The sequence below is a fragment of the Tinamus guttatus genome, unplaced genomic scaffold (genome assembly GCF_059628265.1).
Source record: "Tinamus guttatus ecotype Peru unplaced genomic scaffold, ASM5962826v1 Tinamus_guttatus_pri_ptg000027l, whole genome shotgun sequence".
NCBI classification, from domain to species: Eukaryota; Metazoa; Chordata; class Aves; order Tinamiformes; family Tinamidae; genus Tinamus; species Tinamus guttatus.
In genome coordinates, this window is record NW_028288561.1 from 1,306,769 (window position 1) to 1,320,501 (window position 13,733).

The window sequence follows — 13,733 nt, forward strand, 5'->3', positions numbered from 1 at the left end:
ATGTCGAGAGAGAGGAGAAGAGGGGGCACCAGAAAGCATCTATTTTGCCGGGTTGCTTTTTGCGGCATGTTTTAAAGACCTCGTGAAAGGACTAAAGAAAGAAAAAAAAAAAGTGCGGAGAGAGAATAACCGGAAAAAAATAGAATAAGAGGAAAGGGAGAGCGCGGTGAAGGAGCCGGGGGGTAGGAGCGGCGCGGGGCGTGCGCGTGTGCGCGCGCGGGGGCGCGGCGGCGGCGCGGGCGGCGCGGTGGCCGGAGCGGGGCGCGGAGCGGCTGCGCGGGCGGCCGCGGCTGCCGACCATGGGCTCGCGGCGCCGGGCGGCCGCGCTGCTGCCCGCGCTGCTGCTGGCGCTGGCGCTGCGCGGCCCCGCGGCGCGGGCGCAGAACGACACGGAGCCCATCGTGCTGGAGGGCAAGTGCCTGGTGGTCTGCGACTCCAACCCGGCCACCGACGCCAAGGGCTCGTCCTCCTCGCCGCTGGGCATCTCCGTGCGGGCGGCCAACTCCAAGGTCGCCTTCTCGGCCGTGCGCAGCACCAACCACGAGCCCTCCGAGATGAGCAACAAGACGCGCATCATCTACTTCGACCAGGTGAGCGGCGCTGCGGGGGCCGTCACCGTCGCGGCGGGGCTGGGGGCGCCCCCGCGGCGCGAGCCACAGGTGTCCCCGGCGCTGCCGCCCGTCCCGGCGCCCCCGCCGCGCCCCGGGGCCGCCCGAAAGTTGGGGCGCGGGGGCGGCCGAGGAGCCCCCGCGGGGAGCCGGGACCCTCCGTGTCCTCGGTGTCCCCCGGTGCCCCCCGCGGGGAGCAGCTCGGGCGCCCCGGGAGCCCCCGTCGCGCCCCAGGGGTAGTTTCCTCCGCGCCCCCCGAGCCCGGCCTTGGGGCGAGCAGCGGAGCGCGGAGCGGAGCGCGGAGCGCGGAGCGCGGGCGGCGCCGTCGGGGAGCGGCCGCCGCGGGACCCGCGCGCTCCAGCGGCTCCGCGCGCGCCCCGCTCCGCGCGGGCGGCCCGGGCAGCGCAGCGCGGAGCGGAGCGGAGCGGAGCGGCGCGGGCTGCCCGCGGGGACCGCCGCTCCCGGGGCTCGCAGCCGCTCGGCGGCTCGAGCAGCCTTGGAGAGGAGGGAAATAATTTTAGGGGAAAAAAAAAGAGGAATGAAACTTTTCCACAAAATTCCCTGCTCCGTGGTACGTCGCTGCTCAGCCCCGTCACCTTCACTAAAGCACAGATGGCAGCGTGCGTTTCACGTACTAGCTTCTGTCCTAGAGCAGGTCCAAAGTAATTGAGACTGATGGTTATTTTGCTTCCTATGTCATGTTGTAGTGAACGGTAAATTGTCATGACAACTGAAGCCAGATATGCCACAGAGCTTAATGCCAGCAATCTCAGTTTCCCTAACTTTGTGGATATTCCTTATGCTTTTCTAGGTTGTGTGTGGCATAAAGGAGCCTGAAAATGTAAATAAAAAATGAGGCACAACTAAGTGGGAAGTAAGAAAAATATAGTCATTACAGAAGATATTTAACATATAGAGGATGTGCCCAGTTAATATGTTCACCTCTGTTACTTGTCTCTGTTTAATCAGATCTAAAGCACTATTAGTGCTTTTTAAAACAAACAAAGCAACCAAGACACACAGCCAGTTCTTGCTCAGATATTCTAGGTATTTCAGTAACTCAGCCTTACTATAACCTGGTGAGCAAATTACCTCATTCTTGTACGTCCTTCCTCACAGTTTGATACTTTTAGGAAGACAGCATTTAGTTGACTGTTACTTTTTAGCTAAATCTATATGTCACTCACAGATTTTTTTTTAGTGACTTGATGAGATTTCAGATTTTGAATGATAAGCAAGCATGCTTTCTCTTGATATTCATTAAATGTGTATATTAGAAAATTCTTTGAGGCATAGTGTAGCAGCAGTGTAAGAAAGACTCCTCATTCTAGTTTATTTATAGTAAAATTGTATTATAAATACAACTAAATGCCCAATTTATGAGAAATATTACAACTTAATTGAACAGAACTATAAACAAGAAGCATAGATATAGATGATAAAAATTACTTGGGTGAATGGTTTCTAAAATTAATGGTGTATTTTACATTTAGCATTGAACACCTGTACTAATTCCCATGCTCTATTTTTTTTGTTTGTAGATCCTAGTAAATGTGGGCAATTTTTTTACGTTGGAGTCTGTCTTTGTAGCACCAAGAAAAGGAATTTACAGTTTCAGCTTTCATGTAATTAAAGTCTACCAGAGTCAAACAATCCAGGTACGTTGATGAAGAATCAAAAATGTTTTACGTAAGAAATGGTTTTTTTATAGAAGAAAATTTTGCCTGAACACAATATTATTTAACATACTTCAAAGGAAAAATAGCTCAGCTCTTTACTGTGATCAGCTTGTGTACAGTCCTTATCAGTAGAGTGAACCCATTTAAACTGAACAGAGAGAGAGGCAGGATCGTCACCTGAGATAAACTGTCACGCATCACTTCACTATACCATAAAAGCTGAATATTTTGGATAATGTAAAGTATTACATAGATTGAATCATCAAAGGATAAAACACATTTCTAAATTTCAGTTATAAATACCTTTGAAAAACTGTGTTTTCTTGCAGAGTAAGCTCACTGTCTTGAGCGTAAGAGTTCTGGGGGCACATGCCATATTTTCTTACTTTGGTGTCTTTTGGTGACTTGGCTGTCAAATCCTGATGCCAGGTGTCTGCTGAGGAAGCCTCTTTGCCATGGTCCAAGATTAGCTAAGGCAGCCCATTTGCTCTGCAATAGCATGGAGATGGTGCATCTCTTTAGTTGTCTTATGGGGAAGCCTTCTAGTAGTTCAAGCTTGTTGCATCACATCATAAACATCTAATACACAGAAAATGTGTGATCCAGAGCTTCATTCTGCAGTTTAATAGCAGCTGAACTGCTTAATTAAATATCAGTATGTACCACATTAGAGGAAAACCTCCAAGTTCCTGAACATTGCCCCCCTGAGCCAGCAGTAAGTTCCTTAAAGTAATTTCCTTCATATTTGTCTCACATCAGACTAGTCTGTACATCCTCTACGACATACTGGCTTTTTAGATCTGGATCAACGCTCCCCCTGCACCCACCTGTGGGACAAGTGGTTCTATCTTGCTCCTGCGTGTAGCCTTCAGCGTACAGAGCTGAGATGAAAGCAGTTGCTATAAGAGGAGTGATCAGTCATTTCTAAGTGGCTCTAACCCAAACCCTGTGCCTTTGGTTGGCAGTAAAGCTCCTGAGAGAAGTACAAGTGGTAGAGAGAGTGGATGTGAGACATATTCATATCTCTGGTGAAATTTACCTTCAGCTTACAGTGAGAAATCTTGGTTTCATTCAGGTCAAAGAGAAAAGCCTCTGATGAAATACTGACCTTAATATGCTCAGGCTTGATTCCTTTCACTCTCTTACATGACAAGGGTTGAAATGGCCTAGAATAATTGTATATCTAATATCTATCTATACAATATCTATTGTATATCTAATATCTATCTAAATCTATCTAATATCTATCTAAAATATCTATTTGTAAGAAACACATCAAGGCTTGGATGGAAACCCAATAGAGGTGCTGGTGGCTCAGGCACCAGGACTCAAACAGGGGAACTCGGGGCTTGAAACAGTGAATGTGACAACCTGCGACATAACCTGGAATATTTCATAGGCTTTAAAAAGTGATGAAGAGATTTGGTTGGCTCCATTTTGGCATTGTTAACCTGAGACCATCCAGGGTATACCTGTGATGTGGCTGCTGCTGTAATAAAATAGCTATGAGGTTATAAACTGATCTGCAAGGAAACCTGACCTAGAGAGATGGTACAGAAAGAATGATACAAACCAAAAGAAGCAATGAGAAACCGCGTGATGCCTCCCCTCTCCTCCCTGCCTTTTTTTGTTTTTTGGGCTTTTTTTGCATGTGTCATAGCTAAGGTGTTTGTGTGTGTGGGGAGGGGAGGGCTGAAAGCCCTTTGCAGGGGAGCAAACAGAGCAAACCAGCTTGAGTCTCAGCCACACGCACACCTGAACATCACTAAATCACCTGTAGGCTTCCCACATAAGTGATATTACCATGCCCCTGAAACATCTGTTAGTGCCATTACATATCATTAAACTGAAATTGGTTCCCTGGAGACAGCTGATTAAGTGGATTTCCCAGATAAGCGAATCCCAAATAAGGGCCAGATTCTGCTGCCCCGACTTATGCTGAACAGTAATTTATTCCACTGCAACTCCCATTAAAATTAATGGGAGCATATGCAAGGCCAGAATACTCAGTATGAATAAGCATTTCATAATTCACCTATCTGTGACTGCATTACAGCTGCTTAAAAAAGGAAAGAAAAGAAGAAACTAATAGTTTGTCTTTGGGGAAATGAAAATGCCTGGTTCTGACCATTCCCCCGGTCCCTGCCCATCTTTATTTACACCGTGTCTCTCTGTGTGGGGTTGTTTTCAGAGCAGAGCTATGCTGCCTTCCAGAAGTATCTTACAGAAAAATGGATTCAGTAACGATGCACAATGCAGGAGCTCAGGGAGATGAGGGTCTGTGACAGACTAAAACTAAGGATGGGACATATATTTTGCTCTCCATGAGCAAAATTTTTTAAGCTCCCAGCATGCTGGGGGAGCTCTGAAATCTCATTAAGTGCCTATTTGGCAAACTTGGGTTCTATAAGACTTTATTCTATTAAATATATATATATATATTCGTGTTTTTTTTTGGCTAATATCTGTCTAAACAACCTGTGAAGGAGGCAAAGCGAAGCAATGCCAAGGGAGGTAACTCCCTGCCCTGTATTGCCCGAGTGTCAGCATGGACAGGGCTGTTTTATCAGCAATTAAAGACACACACATCTGTGAAAGGAAGCACAACATTATTTTTCACATCATCTGAGCCCAAAAAGCTGCAGTCAATGGATAGTGTCCCACGGACTTCGTAAAGCTGCAGATCAAGCCCATGAAAACAACAATGTACTTATCCATCCCTAATAAATTTAATTATTAGTTTTTTAAAAGCGATAAATAATAGGACTTTAATCAGACCTCTTACACTGTGGGTAATGTTCAGTGATACCAGATGATGCTTTTTAGATAATTAGAGCTTTTCAATGTCTTTTTCTCTTGCAGGTTAATTTGATGCTAAATGGAAAACCGGTCATTTCTGCTTTTGCTGGAGACAAGGACGTCACACGTGAAGCTGCCACTAATGGAGTCCTGCTCTATCTAGACAAGGAGGATAAGGTTTACCTGAAACTGGAGAAAGGTAATCTGGTCGGCGGATGGCAATATTCTACATTTTCTGGCTTTCTGGTCTTTCCCCTGTAAAGTCAATTTTCCTGTGACATCCATCCAGATGTGGACTGATCATTGCCTCTGTTATATGAAGATCATTTTTGTCATCATGGGATTGATGTTTCTTTATTGGTTTTTCATGGGTGAATCTGGATTCTCTTTATGGATTTTGGCCCCATCTGAACTACTCAGAAGTTTCACAGAATCTTGTGTGTTTAAATGCAACATATTTGGATTAAGACTAAAGCAGACAATAAGTATCTATGCTTAATGTTACAGTCTAAAGCTGCCTGCAAGATTTATTCAGATTTCATTTATTGGACTTACTGGATTCGTGGGAGAAATGGATTTTCTTTAATTCGGCAAAGACTGGCAACCAGGTCTATAATTTAGAAGAGTTTGAGTTCAGACTTCAATCAAGAGTTAGTGTGTTGCTGCCAAAGAACTGTATATTGATATATTGGTTATACATGTTTTTGTTCACTGGGACTTAACTGACATGATTTATTCCATTGTCTTGAGAAAGGTAATTATTATTGATAAGTGATTGACTTTAATTCTCCTTTGTGTGTAGTCTGTCTGATGGTTCACTCATATATTTATGCTCTGTCATTGGTCACAAAGAAGTCTAGCCTACGTAAAGCTGAGGGGTCATGGCTGTATTTTAATTGGCTACGTAAGGTATTCCTATTTTCCACATGGTGTTTTCTAATAACAAGAACAGATTATAGTCATTAAAAAAAGAAACACTCTTACCAGGGTTAAAGGTGGTCATTCAGGCACAGCTTTGCAAAACAGCTTTGCCCTGCAGGAAATCTCACACTTGTTCTTCAGCTTTAATTAACATGATTGATAATAACCACTCTATTAAAAACTTTAGGGATTCCTTCCTTAGACACAACATTTTATTAGCTGGAGATGAGATTCCCCTTGTTTGTAGTTACGTCTATTTTTGAAACCTTCTGTTGTATTAAAGTTATCATCTGATTTTGCCTTAATTCCACAAATGTATATAATTTTAGATCATATGTTTAATAAATACTAAATCCAAATAGCCGGTACTTAACTTGGTGCAATATCTTTGGGCTTTTTGTACAGATCATATGAATTCATAAATTTATTTATTATGTCATGATTACATAATAAAGATGAATATATGTTAGCTGAATTTTTGACCTTTGGAATTTGGAAGTCACTTTATGTTGTTTTTCTATTGGATGTAATTATTATATGCAAAGTGTAAGCTTTTGGGATTCACGGAAACTCCGGGGAGGCAGGCAAACTGTCATCATTCACTCTGGCAGAATCCTAGAGGTAATCTGCATGATCTAGAAATAATCTATGCATTTTATATGAAAACATTTAGACAGATATCCTGGATACACTGGAGTCTGTTAAGAATCACATTGATTCCTAAGAATTTTGGAGGAGATTTTATGCTTTAGGTTTTGCCATCAGCATTAAACTCCGGTGCAATCAAATTGAATGCCAACTGAAAATGATTTTCACAGGCAGTGCTAATGAAACCTGCTTTCCTCATGCCCAGAACAGACGCTGACTTTGATGAAAATCTATTTTGCATATTGTGAAGCATGCATTTCTAAACTAGAAAATATATATTTGAGAGAAATTTTGGATGGCAGCATATTCAGCAAACCAGAACCTTCTCTAAAACCTGTTAAAAAATAAAATCTCTTCTTGATTAGTATTAGGCTTGGATTTGCCCTTTTGGGTAATCTCTTGCCAGCTTCACTGCATGCTAGCCAGGTGCAATGTATTAGGTTGCTCTACTCCTGTAAATTGATATTTCACTCATAAAGAGCTGAGGACACAGCTAGTTGATGCTCCCAATAAAACCGTCATGGAATCAAGGGCAAGAATTACGCCCAAATGCCTTATTTTTTCAGAACTAGAGCCAACATGTGGGGTTATTTAAAAAAAAAAAAAGAAGAAGAATTTCAGGCTGATATGTGTGTGTTTGTGCTCTGGTAGAAGAAGCCAGGGGAAGAGAAGGTCAATTGCTGGACAGAGCATCATTTCTGTACAGGGTGCTGTGCTGTGCGGAGTACTGGAAAGGAAGGCATGGCCCCAGGGTGAATGAGCTACATTTTGGAAAAATATAAACAAGTCTCCCATTACAATTAATCTATATTTGAGCAACATACCCCCTTGAAAAAGTGTGTATGTATATATAAATTATTATTATTAATAATAATAATAAAAGTAACTGCAGTGTATTATGTATAATATTAAGAAAGAAAGGTTATTTGTCATAGGAGTTGATTTCAGAGGGGGATATTATTTTTTTCTAGAAAATCATTAAAACCTGAAAGCTCATGTTATCCTTTGAGCTATATATTGATATATATATATACACAGACACACGTAATGTGAAAGAAATATTGTTTCTAAACAGAAGAAAGAAAAATGCTATTAAAAATGTCAGTGTGCTTTTGAGAATGACCAAATGTATCTGATTTCTTCAGTTTGTAAACATGTAATCTCCTATAGCTGCAGTTAGCATTCAGCAAGAATACCAAAATATCTTGATATACTGTTGATTTCCCCTTGACAAAACATTACTGATTGCATCAGTCATTAACAGTTATTTAAACTTGAACTAGAGAGTCTAGGAAGTTATTCAATTAAGGAGATACCTCTAAATTGAGAATTACTAATTATCATGCTAATGAAAGGAACAAAAATATGCAGATAAGTGTAACAGCTTGTGATTGGTCTTTAGCTGATGTTAGGAACTGACTCAACTCAAAGGTGGCATCTGGAGATGAGCAAGTGGACACCGGCTCCCTTAACCTACATTTAAATATTTTAATAAGAAAGAACTCTTGTCTCCAGACTAAAGCTTGGGCTATCTTCCAGATCCTAAGCTTATCTTCATGGTATTGTCTCACACGTCCATTATTTTGGTAGAGTTTCTCCTGGAAAAAGCAGGTGGAACAGAGCCTGGGTTAGCTGGAGCTGTGGTTGGAGCTGACTGTTCTTCTCCCTCTCTTTTCCCATTCCTTTTCCTTCTCTCCTCCCATGTTAATGCTACAAGAGTTTTCTTGTCCTGAAGCAGTAGGTCAAGAGACACCTAAAATGTCAGTGGGTATTTATAGCTTTGATTTTTTTTTTTTTTTAATTATTATTAAACGAAAATGTTAAATTCTGGCAGAAGTTAACACTGATAATTCCTTCGTGGCTGCTGTGCTGAACAGCACTGTAAAGGTTAGAGCTGAATTTCTGATCCTGTCCAATTTGATGATAGCCCTACTGATTTTGATGAGGGCAAAATCCCTCCCTCTCTGGGTAGCCATGCTGCAGAAGGTGATGAGAATCTCGGCCCATATCCTTCAACATATATTCTCTTTATTGCCAACAGCTTTGACAGGACAGTCAAGCACTCGAGAAAGCTTTTTGGCTGTGTGCAGCAGAAAAAGAAAGGTTACTTTCTGAGAATAAGCATCTCATATATCAGCATCACAGGCAGGTCTGTTTACAAAAGAAATCAGCATTTTAACCTGTATTTTATCTATATTTCTAGTTTATCCCTATTTTAGTATACAAATGAGGAAAAAGTAGAACCATATTGCCCTGCTTAGGTGATTGAAGTGTCTTTGGTAAAGCCAGGAATGTGGTGGAATCCCAAACACATCCTGTGTACTAAGCTACTCTTTCTTGTAGTATCCTATTTAGTAGGAAGAATTTAGGACATGTCAAATAATTCTGGAGGCGAAAATGACATCTCGTTAAAGGACTTTGGTAACTTAAACCTTTTGGGAAAAGACACTGAGGTACCTTTGAAAATTTCGCAAGCAGTTTTCTTTTAAGAAAAGGAAAAACTGACTTTGAAGTACAGATAAGGAAAAAGTAACATTTCAAATTGGTTTATCTCATACAGAATTTTATATTTGCGAGCAGTAGGTCATTTTCCAATACTATTAAACCATTTGCTGAGTGTTAATTAAATTACCTTTCCCATGTCCTTCCAGAGCAATTGTTACAACCTCTTTGCTAGTAATGAGTGAATGGGGAAGGAACCCAGGAATTACTGTAACCTGAACGCAAATCCATCCCCTATCAGGGCTCTTCCCTCTTCAGTTTGCTGGGTTGCTCCTTTTTCTGATATGGTGCATTTTCTGGGAAAGGATGTTTTCAGGATGAACGATGGCATGGTGCTTTATTTCCTTTTCTGTATTATTTAGATCTCTGTTTCTAAAAATGTAGGTACAGTGAAATGGGCCAGTTTTAAGCACTTTGAGAAATTCAAAATTAGTCATTAACTCTCTTTTTTTAAACCCCAAAAGAACACATCTTTAGTGCAAGCAGTATTTTCACAAGCTGGATATAGGATAGTGAAGATGAATGCAAGAAGCACTATGTTGCAATCACAACAAGGAAGCTGAACTGCTAATATGAAATATGGGCTGAAGTGGAGAAACAGAGAAGATTTGTCCCACTGTGTTTCTGAGTTAGTAACATGCTTTACCTTAGCACTTCAGTTCCCCTTCTTATAGTAACATCAGTTTATAACATTCAGACTTTTTGTTTTTTAAAGACAATATTAACCAGAAGGCTCCGGGTAAATAAATGAAGATCCCCAGTGACAGAACTCATTGGTTGTCACATGCCCCAACAACATATATTTTGTATTATTGTCCAGACGGAAAAGGCTCCTTTGAGAAAATACATTGTCTTAGACACTGAGCTGAGAAGTTATTTATCTGTTGCTGGTTAGCAATGGAGGAAAAAAGTCATCCCTATTCTAGAGCACTAAGGGGAATGCATACAAAGAGTAACGATAAAATCAGTCACTGTTATATAAGTGATGATGAGAATAATGGAAATGTGGCTTGAATAGTCTGTTTAGTGAAAGCTGTGATCTAAAGCATTTGATGGATGCAATCACTATTTTAATCTTCACAGTTTGGGGGAAGGGAGAAAAAGCTAGCTGCATCATTTTTAAAAGATTCTTTTCTTTCTTGTCTTTTTTCTTTTTTTTTTTCCTTTTGCTTTGTGGTTTAGCTTAGCTTAAAAAAAAAATCATCAATTCTGCCAGGGGACCAAGAGGGGAGGAAAATGGCAGAGTTCATTTCCATACAACTTAACCTAAATATGTTCTTGACCTGTTGTCCAGTCTAGTGGATTTGCCTGAGTGTGTTCTGCTTATGTGCGTAACATTTTTCTATGCTGCATGATACCCATTCTGTTAAGGCCACCATACTGTAATCTGATGGTTTTTATTCCTACTGGAGGAAACTAGATGTAGAAGCATAGTGCAGAGCACTGGAATTTGGCAAATAAAATAGCTTTATCTCTGTATTTACACGTGTGCCTGGATTTACTCCTACAAAGCAGGTCTCTCTCATTCCTGGGGCATTTTTGGTGTAAAGGACATGTGTACAAATAGTCACACATTTGAAAACAAGCCAAGTGTGTGGGTATTTCTAATTTGCAGCTGCTATGGGAAACGCATGAGATCTGACTACAGAAGGAGAGTCTATATTGACCCCACAACTGGAGTTTCTTTAGAGCTTTTGCATCAGAGTTGGGAGTCAGGCACGTCTTTAGCAGTCCTAGGGGTTTTATTTTACCTCTTTTCTTTGTAAATGAAGGTCTATTTACAAGGACCATATGGGATTCTCAAATGAAGGTAATCTTTAAAATGATCACTGTCTGAAAATAAATTTAAGAAAAAGGTCTTCAAAGCATATAGGGAGGCTAAATTTCCCTTAAATTGAAGGTATGCAATTAAGTAGAAAAAGCAGATTAAAATAAGGACACATCTGTGCTCTACCATATAACTAAACATAAAGGAGTAAAATCTCTTCAGGCGCCCGTCCCATAGACCTGCCGAGCTCTGTGCACAGAACAGCAGCTCTGTTGGTGGGTTATTCCCACTGTGCGGCAGGAGAAGCTGCCACGGGGCAGCCTCGCACAATGATGAGGTGGCTCCTGCTGATGGGGAGCATTTCTGCAGGAGAAGCTGAGCTCCGGAGCCTGAGCACTCTTGGGAAGCACAGGGATCAGTGCCGATCCTTTGGAGGAGCCCGACAGCCTTGGCCAGCTCGTGTGATGCCCTCACAGCAGGCTGCAAAACTCACTCGAAACCATTTACTATCAGGAAATGCCATTTGATTTTGATTATTATTTACAAGAAGCAGAAATGTTTTAGGAAATTGATGGGAAGAAGTAGGAAAGAGTTAGAACCAAAGTAAAGCAACTGAACTTTTGAAATAAGACATTTTGACTGGTCAGAAATGATTTTTGTCATCAGAATTCTATTTGGCTAAAAAAAAAGATGCAATTTTGGAGTATGGTTTGGAGGAGTTTATTTCCAAAATTTTATTTTTTTAATCTGAAAGCTTTCCAACAGGTTTTCCAACAATCTTTCTTTTCATGCCATTAATCGATTTACTAAAGCATACAGAAGTGGTTGATTACAGTCTCCTGAAAAGTCTGCAAAGATTTTCCAGACTGTGGCTGTGATTTCAGAACATGCCTTCTCTTTTATCTGCTCTCCTCTTTGGGGCATAGCGGATCAAACACACACATTTTCTCTGTTGAGAAAACTTGCATCGTGTTACGAGCACCTGGTTTAAGGGTTTTCCTAGGGACTCAAATTAGTATTCAAGCACAGGGAATAGTTCCTGAGGACCTTGGGCATAGCAGGATGGGGGCCGGGTCTCACACTCTTTGGTCTCCTTTGCACCCACAACTCGGATCTACCTTCGTGCTCAGTTCCTATTAGCCCATGGTCCCATGCTAAGGCTACAGAAACCTTTTCTGCAGAGAACAGCGATGAGCAAGGCTGCCCCTTCATCCCAATCTGTGCCAATCACAGTTTTACCAGGGAGTATTTACAGCTTGACCATGGCTACAGAGGTATGCTAAATGATGGCTGAAAGGTTGGTTGGCATTTGTGCCAAAAATGGCTTCATTTCTGGAGCGTCCAGGCTGATCTATGGTTTTGCATAAGAATTGTGCACAGCTCAGCATTCCCAGATGTTTCACTCTAGAGCACAGAGCTGCATAGCTGAGGCTGAAAAATATTTTTCTATTATGCTCACTGAGTTTTATCCAGAAATGCAACCTCTCCTTACAGGAAAGCGCAGGTCTGTAGGCCTGGAGATGTGTTCCCTGCAGCTCTGCTGCTGCTGCAGCAGCCCATGGAATAGAGGGAGCTAATGACCATGAGCATTTCAGCACAAACTGCACTATTTTTATGATTTTTAGCAGCCAAAGCACAACTGCTTCCTTCTATGTTTCCCTCCACTCTTTGTGGCACTGAGAACAATGAAGAAAGTAATAAACCGTCCTAAAGGTCATCCAGCACCAGGCAGGTTGGGTTCTACTTGGCAATTGCAAAAATGGAGCGGTTTGCAGTAGCTCTTCTCATGCTCAGCACACAGCTGGGGCTGCTGCCTGCAGTGGAGATTTATAGCTAGAGTCAAAACAACCTGATGTACATGGGTAGGGACACCTCCTCTCCAGGTTCTTTGGAAGAAATCAGCTTTGCTTCATTTCTAGAAAGCAGAACTGTGGTTCAAATAATGAAAAGGCTTGAAGAAAGATTACCTAAAACACAAGCATGTTAGAGCAGTCACTGCTGTATAAGAGAAATGAATTCTGGAATGGCATCATGCATTTTGTTTTGTGGGCTCTCCATATCGATTCCTACTAAAATAATAAAAGCTTCTGAAGAAAAATAAGTGCAAGAGCATCTATCTTAGTTGTCTTGAATTCAATAGAGGTTAAGTAAGATAGTTTAGATTTAGTCTGCTGCAAACAGTGATTCACTTGGCATGATTCAGCTGTCATGTACTTTCTCTACAGGAATTACTTAACCGAAAGAGTATGGAAGATGCTTTTCTTTAGGTCCCTGGGAAATAGCTCAGGGCATATAACTTGGCTGAATGGCAGTGTTAGAAATAGACTGTTGAGATTAGAAGACTGATTTCCAAACTCTAATCTAAGTCAGTCCTCAATTTATATAAATTGTATCGAATACTACATACATATATTTGGTGCAGAAGACTGGGATTTTGTGCATATCAGTTCTATTATTGGCTAAGACATAGAGTTGGGCTCAGAAGGGTGTCCAGTGATGATGGCATGTCAGGTACTAAGCATCTTAACCTTGGATTAATGATTTCTCAAAAACTCAGTCTGATAGGATAAATTTTACCGAACGTAGAGTCTCAAGATTTTAAGATGAGAGGCTGTTTACTAGAGCTGGGCATAATGTAGCAAGTACATTTTATGGAGCAAAAATATTGATTCTTTGTCAGATACAGGAACAACACCTCATCTGTAACAGCACTTGCAACACCTGCAAAAAAACTTTCAAACAAACAAAAGAAAATCTTCTGCCTATTGGCAGATTCATGATAGTGCCTAAAGCCAGGGCCACCTACCC

The 13,733-nt window shown here is 41.5% G+C and overlaps 1 protein-coding gene across 1 annotated transcript; it reads left to right on the top strand.

Moving 5' to 3' along the window:
* The first annotated feature begins 299 nt into the window (after window positions 1–299).
* CBLN4 (cerebellin 4 precursor) lies at window positions 300–6,233 on the top strand. The gene is made up of 3 exons (XM_088528227.1): window positions 300–590; window positions 2,150–2,266; window positions 5,150–6,233. The coding sequence occupies exons 1-3, from the start codon at window positions 300–302 to the stop codon at window positions 5,345–5,347; spliced, it is 606 nt and encodes a 201-aa protein (XP_088384353.1). The 3' UTR covers window positions 5,348–6,233.
* Window positions 6,234–13,733: the final 7,500 nt, after the last annotated feature.